Source organism: Pelophylax lessonae (genome assembly GCF_965119305.1).
Source record: "Pelophylax lessonae genome assembly, chromosome: 7".
Lineage (NCBI taxonomy): Eukaryota > Metazoa > Chordata > Amphibia > Anura > Ranidae > Pelophylax > Pelophylax lessonae.
In genome coordinates, this window is record NC_138774.1 from 240975288 (window position 1) to 240988400 (window position 13113).

Consider the following 13113-nt stretch of genomic DNA (forward strand, 5'->3'; position numbering starts at 1 on the left):
ATATATATATATATATATATATATATATATAAATAAATAAATATATATATTTTTTTTTGTCAGTTGTGGATAGAGACAGGAAAGATTAGAACACCTGACCGGTTTATCCGGGGTACACAATATACATCACAAAATTCCTGCGCTAAGTGAAAAAAATCAGTGAAAAAATTATATATATATGTTGAACAAGAACATGCTGCATGCACAGACTCAAAGAACAAAGTCCAAATCAATATATACCCAAAATGTGCTGCGCCAAAAAAGTGAATAATAAATGATAAATAAACATAGAGCATCAAACCCTAGAGAATATGAAGCAAATAACGTGACTCTAATCATGGAAGTGTTATAAATATAATAAAGGACTAGCAATCCAAAACTTCTTCAATGCACAAAAAGTCCAAAAAATGACAAAGTCCTTAAGTGAAGAAAAAGAAGGGAGTAGTGAGTCTCAGATGAGAGGAACCACAAGTCCCAGTAATAGCAGAATGTCCAGCAGAGCTTCCCCTGGATGGCACCCGTGATCGAGGAAGGTGTAAAATTAACCACTTTACCACCAGAGGATTTTGCTGTCTTACGTCCAGGCCACTTTTTGCGATTCGGCACTGTGCGACTTTAACTGACAATTGCGTGGCCGTGCAACGCTGTACCCAAACGAAATTTACGTCCTTTTTTTTCCACAAACAGAGCTTTCTTTTGGTGGTATTTGATCACCTGTGCGATTTTTACTTTTTGCGCTATAAACAAAAAAAGAGCGTAAATTTTGAAAAAATAACAATATTTTTCACATTTTTTTTATATGAAATTCCCCTCTGTAATTTTTGGTGTTTTTTTTTTTTAACGAGTAAGGGCGGCGATCGGTGATTTTTTTTTTTTTTTTTTGCGGGACTGCGACATTGCTGTGGACAGATCGGACCCTTGACTGACATTTTTGACACTTTTGGGGATACCAGTGACATTACTACAGTAATCAGTGCTATAAATATGCACTGTTACTGTAAAAATGACACTGGCAGGGAAGGGGTTAATTTTATTGGAGAGGGAGGGGTTAATGTATGCCTGGTGCTTACTAACATGTGTGGGAGGAGGAGACTGAGTGACACAGGGACAGATCGCATGTTCAGCTATGCTGAACCCTGCAATCTGTCACTGTCTGTCACTTCGGAGATCCGCCCGCTTTGTTTACACAAGCGGGCGGATCTCCAGACTCTATTCCCCGACGATCGGGGAAGAGCAGCGGCGATCGCCGCCGCTCCTCCCCTGGCCCGACTCCCGCTGTGACTGAATACAGCGGGAGCGAGCCTCCGCCGCCCACAAGGGGAGGAGTCCAGCTACGTAGGTCTACGTCGCTGCATGGGAACTAACCACTTTGCCGCAGTAGAGCTCGAGTGATCGGTCGGCAAGTGGTTAAGGCTGCTTACCAGATTCCAATGGTCTTCTAACTTAATAAAAAGACCACAGGGCACTTATCTGATAGGGGGAAACCAGAAAAATAGCCCATATAGAACTCCTTCAGATCCGCAAATTCAGGGAGAGCTAGAGCAGATACTAGCAAGCCAATCCTCCCATATGGAAGGGCAGGGCCCACAGGAGATAATCCATAAAGGAAAAAAGGTACATAGCGTGATACGGTAATAAAATGTAACTTCATTAAAAGAATTGCACTTATTAGAACATGCAAATAAGAGAGCAGGATATCCAATACATCTGTGTCAAGCTGCGGCGTCCCGCATGTATCAGAAAGAAGTCTCCGGCTGGCGTTGGGGGCGTGGCTACGTTGTGTCTAGAACCGCCCACAGAGAAAAAAAATAGAACCAGAAAAAACAATGAAGGTAAAAGGTGAAGCCAGCAAAGCATTGTTTTACAATGTGCCTGTTCACACACAGGTCTGTAAACAAGCGATGCGTATTCTGGAGTAGAATACAAATCTGCTTTCCCGGTCAGTATGTTGCGCCTGTATATGCATATGAGCAAAATATTTAGTATTTTCATAGATTTTTCCATAAGGAATGTTTTGTATACACAAATACGTGTAACACAAACGCCTGAAATTTACGTCCAGAAATGCTGCTGCTCAAACATCCGTACCATATGCAAGAGGCCTAATTGTGTTTGTTACCTTTTGTCTGTGCAGCATTATCACTACACGTTTCACTATACTCTGTTTATGTAGATAAAAGATGCACTTTAGCGCAAAATCTGATGTTGGTTTTGTTTTTTTGTTTTTTCATAAGTTACCCGCAGTAGGAGCAAAACCAGTCTGTTGGAGGCGGAACACGAGAGTTCCCCACAGGATGTCGCACCTTCAGAGCAACCAGAGGAGGTTCTTGTAATCTCACTGGGGACAGGACCCCAACTTACACCTGGAATGATGTCTGAGAATGAGGTACATAGAAATCCTACTTAAAGTATGGGATTTTTTTTTTTTTTTTCTTTAATCTTGCCTACATGGATGCAGCATCGGTCCGATCCTGAATCTGTGCCCCGCCGGCTCTAAGACTGAGAACCGAGCGATCAAACACTGCCGATCGCTTGGTTCTCAGGGCTCCCTGAGCAGAGAGCTGGTGACTACCAGTCACCGCTGTCTTCTCTGCCTCCCCATATGGTCGTGATCTTTCCTGAACTTGGACAGGCTTTGTGATGTCAGCCGACAGCGGACTTTATCCCGCTGTCTTCTGAAACTGGGTCCGCTGGGTCTCCTGCTAGAAGCTGCATCCACTCAGCTGTAAATTGTATACTGAAACTGTAAGTTACTACTTGTTTTAAATAAATGGATTCTTAACATACTACACCATAAATGCTCCCTATTCTTCCTTTCTTCCTCCTGGGTTCTTCATGTATATTGGTGGTTCCGCTATGTGGATATCTGAATGAGAACCTCATCCTTCAGGGTAGTGGAGTTCACCCTTGATTTCAAGCTGATTTTGACTGCCTGTAATAGGGGTCAATGATATTCGGTAAGTGGGATGTGCATGTGGTGTTGAAGGAGAGCACTAACCCACGAACACAAGTGGCTGGTGGTCTGAAATAAAGGATTCCACTATATTCAACATCATTTTTGAGCACATATGTTTATTGAGCATATTTATCTATTGAGCACAATTATTTGGACACTATATTCACAATGTTTGCTGGACTTTAATGTATATGTATTTTATGAGCGCGGTCCCTTCCTTTTTTTTCATAATTCTCTCAGCCAATATCGATAATCACCCCCTGACTCTGGTAAACGTCTATGCACATAACACTTCCCAATGTAAATTTAACAAAAAACTAAGGGATAAATTAAATCCATACAAAAACACTCAGCTAGTACTCTGTGGTTACTTTAATGACCTTGACCCCTCACTGGATTCCACTAATCCCGACAGATGCAGAACCTCAGCCCTCACATCCTTTATAAACCATGAAGACCTATACGATCCTTGGAGATGCATGCGTGATGTTATTTTCTGTTCCTGTGTGAACTACAATTCCTGTGGGAATTGCAGTCAACAGCTGTACTGGGCGGCGCACTGGATTTCATAGATCCTTGCGGTCTTTCCAGTCTGGCCTGCGAGCGCGACCCAACTATTAGTTCCATGCTAGGTTGGCCGTGAAATAACCTCGCAAGGACACATATCCCTGGTCAAGACAATGGTCAAGAGTCGGAATGTACCTCTGGCTGCAGCCCCCCATTCCAAGATGGTGTGGTGGACTGCCAGGAGTAATACCTGCTTGGTTCCCAGGTGTGGTGAGTAGTGTCCCCCCTCTCTTCTCTGGGGAATGCACGGGTGGACGCGGGCCCTTCCTCGGGTTGGTAGGTTCCTTCTGTGCCCCTCCTTCCCTCATGATCCCCCCCCCCCCCTTCATTGGTGGGGTTCCCCTGTAATGGTCTCCCTCACCTACCCCCCTTCCCCTCTCGGGGTGCACGTGAGGGATGTCCCTGTTTGGTGATGGACTGGAGGGCGGTGGGAGCGCGCCGCTGGCGGCTCCTTTCTGGTCTGCCTGCAGCAATGGCTGTGTGGGGGGTCCCTGTGGGGGCTCCCCCCCCCCCCCAGTGGACTACAAGTACCTTTTGGGTCCAGTGGGGTCCTTTTCGCAGCTCTGCCATTTTGTGGTGGATGGTTGTATTCAGCCTCTGTGGCAGTGTTTGTGTAGTCTGGCGGCCATGTTTTTGGAGTTTCCCATTATAGTCAGTGCGGCAGCCATTTTTTTGAAGTCTGGAGCAGTGACGTGCGGCGGGGGCCATTAGTGACCGTGTCAGCGATTCCTCTTCCTTTCTGATCGCAGCGTGGCAGGCAGTTTGGAACTCCCAGTTCTGAGTGTATGGTGGTGAGTCCCTGCGGGTATACAGCCCCTTCTCTGCTATAGCAGCGCTGCTGGTGCGCTGATCTTTGTAGTACCACAGCGGTAGCAGTGTGACGGGGGTTCTTTGCAAAAAAAATGTTTTCTTTTTGCACTTTGCAACCTCTGATTTAATCATGGAGCACCTGGAGCGAGTATCGCTGTCTGACCCACTCTTAAAAGCTGCGGGAACCTCTGAGTCTCAGTCTGCCCTGACGGCCATGACAGCGGCCCTGCAGTCACTTGTGTCAAAGGTTGATATGGCCCTGCAAAAGCACCCCCCGCCTTCACCTGCATCCCCTTCCTCCTCAGAGTCTGAGGGGAAATTGGCAGCCGCGAATGCGAGTCAACCCACTGGGTCTTCGTCCGTGCACCATGAGTGCTCGAACGGTGAGGAGGAATCCTCTTCCACTGTAGCCGCGCATTAAAAGGCGCTGGTGGAGGGACTGATTGTGTCAGTGCGGGAAACATTAAAGTTGGAGGACTCCTTGTTTCCCTTTCCTGCCTATTTTGACAAGATTGTGTCTAGTCAGTGGGGATCCCTGAAACGCATGGTTGGAATACCTAAGTGTTTCACTAGGAGATATCCCTTTGAGGAGTCTCTTGAAGAAGCTGACGGTTCCTCCGACGGTGGACTCTCAGGTTTCCAGGTTTAATAAAGCCACACTTTTACCAGTGGAGGATTCCCAGTCCTTTAATGACCCTGTGGACAAGAGAGCTGAGGCTCTGGTCCGATACCTTTTTTTACTGTGGTGGGTTCAATTTTGATGCCAGTGTTTGCTATCTCCTTGGTATCCCAGACTTTAACAGAATGGGCAAAAATCTTATGCCAGGATCTGTAAGGGGATATGCATCCTCCTGAGCTGGCGGATCATTTGATTCTGGGGCTACAGTACATCTGCGACGCATCCTTGGAGGTGGCCCCTTTGACAGAGCATCTGTGATGGCGGAGATCCTTTGCCGCATGATATGGTCGAAGCACGTGTTAGCCAACCAGCCATCTAAAAAGGTATTGACTGATTTTCCTTTTTGTAGGAGACCAATTATTCGGTGCCTCTATGGAGGAGATCATTAAAGGTCTTATGGGAGGTAAGGGTACTTTGCTTCCGAAGGTTGCTAAAGGCAAGGAACCTCGTCGTATACTAGGTTCTTTTTTTCTCGCCTCACAAGCGGCCCTTTCATCTGTCTGGATCGCAGGGCAAGGGTTCAAGATCCACCCGTACCTTTGCGTGTGGCTCCAAGAGACCCTGGACTGGTAAGTCAAAAGCGGGCTCTGTTGGTTCCGTAGACAAGCCTTATTCTGCCTGAAGGGGCACCCTCGCCCGTACCCGGGGTGGGGGTGGCGTCTTTGTTTCTTTCGGGATCCGTGGACCTTGCTCATTCAGGACAAATGGGTCCACGAGTTGATTCAGTCCAGTTATAAGATCGAGTTTTGATCCTTGCCTCCTGCAAGGTTCTTTTCTCACGATCGGCTGCAGGGCCTTTAGGAGTGGTGCAGGACCTGTTGGCACAAGGAGTCATTGTGCCGGCTCCAGATTTGAAACGTTTTGAATGCTTTTATTCAAACTAGTTTACTGTTCCCATAAAGGAAGGCAAGGTCCACCTGATCTTGGACCTCAAGTCTCTGAACCACTTTGTGTGGGTTCAGAAATTTGGGATGGAGTCCATTCACATGGTAGTGGCATTCCTTCATCAAGGGAATTTTTTGGCCTCTATTGATCTAAAGGACACTTACCTTCGTATCCCAATATATGTCGGGCACCAGCGGTTTCTTCGCTTTGCCGTGGACAAGGAGTACTATCAATTCCTGGCTTTACCCTTTGATCTCGCCTCAGCTTCTCGGATGTTCACAAAAGTGTTGGCCTTGCTCAGGCAGAAGGGCATTGCGGTGTTGGGATACCTAGACGATCTGATTCTGCGTGCAGTGTCTTCATTGGCCTCTACAAGTCGACTTTGACATTACATTGTGCGGACTCTGCAAGAATTCGGCTGGACACTGATTTTTCAAAAATCAGCTCTCTTTCCACCAAGCTGGACTACCTGGGTCTGACACTGGATTCAGCCTCGGCCCGGGTGTTTCTTCCGCAGGCGAAACTGCTGAAGTTGCAGGATGCGATTCAGCTCCTGTTGTCCAACCGTCGGTCGTCTCTCAGAACTTGCATGCAAGTGGTGGGCCTGATGGTTTCCACCTTTAAAGCGGTTCAGTTTGCTCAGTTCCATACTAGACCTCTGCAAAGGGAGATTCTTGCTAAATGGAACAAGGATCCACAGTCGCTAGACAATCTGATCCTGTTGAGCTGGGGTACGAGAGGCTCTGACCTGGTGGCTCTGCTATCCAGCGATTCGTCTAGGGGAGTCCTTTGTTCCCCTGTATTGGATAGTGGTTTCCACGGATGCCAGCCTGTCTGAGTGGGGAGGTGTCTTGGGCGTTCACTGAGCTCAAGGAGTTTGGACTCGAGAGGAGTCCAGTCTGCCGATCAACATCCTGGAGTTTCGAGCCATCAGGCTTTGTCTGTCCCAGTGGACGGGGTGCCTAGTAAGGATACTATTGGACAATGCCACGGCTGTGGCATATGTCAGTCGTCAAGGGGGCACAAGAAGTGTCATGGCGGCCCAGGAAGTATTCGGCATCCTAAGGTGGGCAGATCAATATATATTCCGGCCCTCTCTGCTGTGCACATTTGGGGGGGGGGGGGGAAATGACAGGCAGACTGCCTTGGTCAGCAGACATTAAATAAGGGAGAATGGTCTCTCCATCCAGAGGGGTTTCATCATTTGTGTCTCCGGTGGGGGACTCCCGATGTGGACCTGTTGGCCTCCTGTCTCAACAGGAAAGTGCAGAGGTTTGTGTCAAGGTCTCAAGATCCTCTGGCCGACGCTGCAGACGCCCTGATGGCCCCTTGGGGTCAGTATCGTCTGATTTACGCTTTTCCCCCAATACAACTTCTGTTGCGAATGCTACGCAGAATCGAGGTGGAAGGGATTCCAGTCATTCTGGTGGCACCAGACTGGCCTCGCCGGTCTTGGTACACAGGCCTAATAAGGCTGGTAGCCGATGCTCCTTGTAAACTTCCTCTCAGAGAGGATCTTCGATCACCCATCCTGCTTTACGGTCGCTGACTTTAACGGCATGGCTATTGAAAGCCTGGTGCTGAAGGACAGAGGGCTGTCAGAATCGGTGATTCCTACACTGTTGAAAGCTAGTCTACTTCCAGGAAGGTTTATCGTCGAGTTTGGATGGCATACGTTACTTGGTGTGATTCTCGGGGAGTTTCTCACCATTCCTTTTCTGTGTCTCGTCTGCTGGAGTTTCTACAACTAGGTGTGGATCAACATTTGGCTCTGGGCACCATCAAGGGCCAGATTTCCGCTTTGGCAATATTTTTTCAAAGGCCGTTTGGCTGCGAATTCCTTGGTCCACACTTTCAAGCAGGGGGTTCGCCATCTGGCTCCTTCGGTGAGATCCCTGGTACCTCCATGCGATCTCATTTTGGTACTGCCGGTACTTCAAAAGCCTCCTTTTTAAAATATTTGTGAACTTCTGCTCACTCTGTCACGGAAGGTGGCCTTTTTGGTGGCTATTACTTATGTGCGTAGGGTGTCGGAGTTGGCTGCATTGTCCTGTCGGTTACTTTACCTGGTGGTTCAAAGGGACAAAGTGGTGTTACGACCCTGTCAGGCGTTTCTTCCTAAGATCGTTTCAGGATTTAATTTAAATGAGGATATTGTGTTGCCGTCTGTGTCCTAAGCCAAAACATCCTAAAGAAATTGCCTTACACTCCTTGGATGTGGTTCGGGCAATCAGGGTGTACCTGGCAGCCGCTGAGTCGATTGATAAATCTGATTCTCTGTTTGTCCTTACAAATGGATCTCATAAGGAGCAGGCTGCGTCTGCTGCGACCATTCCCAGGCGGATCAGACAGATGGTGGTGCAGGCCTATTCTATTAAGGGTCAAGTTCCTTCTTTCCCTGGCGGCTACGTGGTAGTTTGTGCATACATTCACAAAGTTTTATAAAGTGGATGTCCTTGCATCTTCGGATGCTGCATTCGGCCACAAAGTTTTGCAGGCTGCGGTTGCAAAGGCTCCTGCCTCTAGAGCAGGGGTACTCAAATGTAAACTTGAAAGGTCCACTTACAAATTTTCCATTCAGTCCGAGGTCCGGAAAAGTGACCGTCAAATTCCAAATACAGAACGCCAACAACAAAAAAAGGCATTCCCCAAAACTTGCCCCCATCCAATGCAGAGTGACCATGTGCGTGCCCCCATTAATGCAGAGCAACCGTGTGTGTGCCCCCATTAATGCAGAGTGACCAGTGTGTGTGCCCCAAATAATGCAGAGTGACCAGTGTGTGTGCCCTCAATAATGCAGAGTGACCAGTGTGTGTACCCCCAATAATGCAGAGTGACCAGTGTGTGTGCCCCCAATAATGCAGTGACCAGTGTTTGTGCCCCCAATAATGCAGAGTGACCAGTGTGCGTGCCCCCAATAATGCAGAGTGACCAGTGTTTGTGCCCCCAATAATGCAGAGTGACCAGTGTTTGTGCCCCCAATAATGCAGAGTGACCAGTGTTTGTGCCCCCAATAATGCAGAGTGACCAGTGTTTGTGCCCCCAATAATGCAGAGTGACCAGTGTGCGTGCCCCCAATAATGCAGAGTGACCAGTGTGCGTGCCCCCAATAATGCAGAGTGACCAGTGTGCGTGCCCCCAATAATGCAGTGACCAGTGTTTGTGCCCCCAATAATGCAGTGACCAGTGTGCGTGCCCCCAATAATGCAGAGTGACCAGTGTGCGTGCCCCCAATAATGCAGTGACCAGTGTTTGTGCCCCCAATAATGCAGTGACCAGTGTTTGTGCCCCCAATAATGCAGAGTGAAAAGTGTTTGTGCCCCCAATAATGCAGTGACCAGTGTGCGTGCCCCCATTAATCTGGACCGCCGAGGTCTGCTTCCTTCTGTCATCAGCGGGGGGGGGGTTAGAATTGAGAGGATCGGAGTGGCTGTGTTTAGCGCTGCATGATTACAAAAAGCCGAGTACAAGTTCTTCTTACCCGACGGAGAGGATGTCCTACAAAGTCCCGCCTCCTGGACACTGGCTCCTATGATAGACGTCACCAGTGTTCTGTCTATCATAGGTAACAGCCGGCCCAGGAGGCGGGACTTTGTAGGACATCCTCTCCGCCGCAGAAGAACTTGTACTCGGCTTTTTGTAATCATGCAGCGCTAAACACAGCCAGTCCGATCCTCCCGATCCTCTCCATTCTGTCCCCCGCTGAGACAGAAGGAAGCAGACCGCTTCGGCGGTCCAGATTTTAATCCGTGTGGGTCCGGAGGCGGCCCGGAGTCCGCCTATTGAGGACCCCGGATCTAGGGTTTTGATCTGGTGTAGTAGGGAATTTATCCCTTGACTGTTGCTTCCGTTCCTGAGCCCCAAATTTAATAGGAAGACCTTGTAGAAAAGCTTTGTGGGTCAACCTTACCATGGATTGATCATCGACAGATTTACAATCAGTTTTAAAGTAGTTCCTAAACTTGGATTTAATTTGGTGTCCGGTTAGGTAGGAAAGTAGAATTCAGTCTCCAGATAGTGTGGTTTGTTGGTTGGGACTGTGGGAACAATTTGATATAGAGGCGTGATCTGACCAACTAATGAGACCTATGTGGGATTCTGAAGTAGTCAATAAAACTGGATTTTTGTCTTACATAAAATCCTTTTCTCTGACGAACACAGCTCCATATCTTCTTAGACCCTTGGGACGTCCCAAAGCAGTGTCAATATGAGGGGTGGGAAAAAAAACCAAAACACAATAGATATAATTCCCAACAAGGGCTAAACATAACCAGCCAGATAAACCAGGAGCTTACACCAGGAAAATGTACACCCTCTAGAGCCGGGGTCCTCAATAGGCGGACTCCGGGCCGCCTCCGGACCCACACGGATTAAAATCTGGACCGCCGAAGCGGTCTGCTTCCTTCTGTCTCAGCGGGGGACAGAATGGAGAGGATCGGGAGGATCGGACTGGCTGTGTTTAGCGCTGCATGATTACAAAAAGCCGAGTACAAGTTCTTCTGCGGCGGAGAGGATGTCCTACAAAGTCCCGCCTCCTGGGCCGGCTGTTACCTATGATAGACAGAACACTGGTGACGTCTATCATAGGAGCCAGTGTCCAGGAGGCGGGACTTTGTAGGACATCCTCTCCGTCGGGTAAGAAGAACTTGTACTCGGCTTTTTGTAATCATGCAGCGCTAAACACAGCCACTCCGATCCTCTCAATTCTAACCCCCCCCCCCGCTGATGACAGAAGGAAGCAGACCTCGGCGGTCCAGATTAATGGGGGCACGCACACTGGTCACTGCATTATTGGGGGCACAAACACTTTTCACTCTGCATTATTGGGGGCACAAACACTGGTCACTGCATTATTGGGGGCACAAACACTGGTCACTGCATTATTGGGGGCACGCACACTGGTCACTCTGCATTATTGGGGGCACGCACACTGGTCACTGCATTATTGGGGGCACAAACACTGGTCACTGCATTATTGGGGGCACGCACACTGGTCACTCTGCATTATTGGGGGCACGCACACTGGTCACTCTGCATTATTGGGGGCACGCACACTGGTCACTCTGCATTATTGGGGGCACAAACACTGGTCACTCTGCATTATTGGGGGCACAAACACTGGTCACTCTGCATTATTGGGGGCACAAACACTGGTCACTCTGCATTATTGGGGGCACAAACACTGGTCACTCTGCATTATTGGGGGCACGCACACTGGTCACTCTGCATTATTGGGGGCACAAACACTGGTCACTGCATTATTGGGGGCACACACACTGGTCACTCTGCATTATTGGGGGTACACACACTGGTCACTCTGCATTATTGAGGGCACACACACTGGTCACTCTGCATTATTTGGGGCACACACACTGGTCACTCTGCATTAATGGGGGCACACACACGGTTGCTCTGCATTAATGGGGGCACGCACATGGTCACTCTGCATTGGATGGGGGCAAGTTTTGGGGAATGCCTTTTTTTGTTGTTGGCGTTCTGTATTTGGAATTTGACGGTCACTTTTCCGGACCTCGGACTGAATGGAAAATTTGTAAGTGGACCTTTCAAGTTTACATTTGAGTACCCCTGCCCTAGATAAACAATATCTTACCCATTTAGACAACTACTAAATGAGCTCAGAGAACGCAGATATAAGCTAGGAGAACTTCTACATCATAGGTTTGACTACTACGTCAAACGTTTAAAACTACATTCCTACTCATTAAACAAGGCTGAAGCATTCCTGGCTAAACAGGTTAAAAGGCAACAAATCCTTTTAAAAATTCCCTTCCTCCTAAATTCACAAGGGACACGCATGACTAATCCCTTAGACATACGTAACACATTTGTATCCTTCTATGCCACATTGTACAACTTACAGGAGACAGATACTAACACCCCTCCATGCTCCAAAAACATAAATGCTTCTCTCTCCTTTATATATACACTTACCCTCACTATCTACTGCTCAACTTACAGCCTTATCAGCCCCCTTTACCCAATATGAAGTCCACAAAACTATTAAAACCCTCACCCCCAATGCAGTTCTTCTCCCAGATGGGGTATCTGGGGGGTTAAGATGGCACCCTGTTTGCAGACACAGCACTGGTACTAACTTCTACTTTAAATAGGCATAGGGTCTCCTGTCTGGTATTTATAGTTAATTAGGTCAGGCTTTCCACTCACTTTGCTATGTATCACTGACAATTTCTGTTCATGTTGTTCTTTATGAAAATATATTGAAGGTAAAGCCCTCCCCTTCCACAAAGCTCCAGGACCAGATGGGTTCTCCAATAAATATTACAGACACTTTTAATATTCTTTTCCCCCACTTATGCACCACACATAATTATGCGTTAACTGGGAAAATCCCTAAGGAATCTCTGGAAGCCCTAATAGTAACACTTCCAAAACCAGGTGAATTAATAGATTCCCCAGCAAATTACACACCCATATCCTTATTAAACACAGACGCAAAGCTCTACGCAAAACTCTTAGCCCTCCGCCTCTCCTTGGTAATGTCCCAACTCATAAATATGAGCGCCAGGACTATGCCCATTATAGATATCATCCAATGGGTTGGGCACACCGACTGCCTTCTCTGCTCCTCTTTTTGGACGCGGAGAAGGTGTTCAATAGTGCAATGGACTTAGAAACGTTTCTAAGCAAATTTTCAGGAATGTTTCTGAATGCCATTCTTAGCCTATACTCATCTCTAAGCGCAAAAGTATGGATATCGGGTGTTGTTTCTATCCCCTTTAACATCAAGAATGGCAGAAGACAGTGGTGCCCACTATCACCACTAATCTTTGCCATGATTATGGAACCCCTGGCTCAAGAAATCAGCTCCACACCCTTAGTCACAGGCATAAAAATAGGCAACACAGAACACAAAATCGGTCTATATGCGGACGATGTCCTAATTGCCCTTGCAAACCCTTAAAGCTCTCTCCTTGAAATACAACGCATTTTGGACCAATATTGTGCCATATCTCTATATAAAGTAAATCCTAGTTAAAGTCATTTATGCTAGCACTAGGCTTAGATAAACACCACGCAGCACTCCCCATAGTTGTGGTCTCCTGACTCATCCATATCATACCTAGGAATTCGCCTGACCTCACCTAGTAAGAACCTCCTGCGCTTCAACTTAACAGACCTTGTAGAAAAACTTCAACGTATATCTTTAAAGACCTACATCATCTCTTTGTGTCTT

General features: G+C 47.6%; 1 protein-coding gene across 3 annotated transcripts in view; it reads left to right on the forward strand.

Moving 5' to 3' along the window:
• Nucleotides 1-13113, forward strand: part of GAPVD1 (GTPase activating protein and VPS9 domains 1) — a 284263-nt gene that overhangs the window by 179613 nt on the left and 91537 nt on the right. For all 3 annotated transcript variants that reach the window (XM_082263589.1, XM_082263587.1, XM_082263588.1), the window contains one exon: nt 2235-2386. In XM_082263589.1, coding sequence (XP_082119715.1) covers nt 2235-2386 — 152 coding nt within the window. The remainder of the gene's footprint in view (nt 1-2234; nt 2387-13113) is intronic.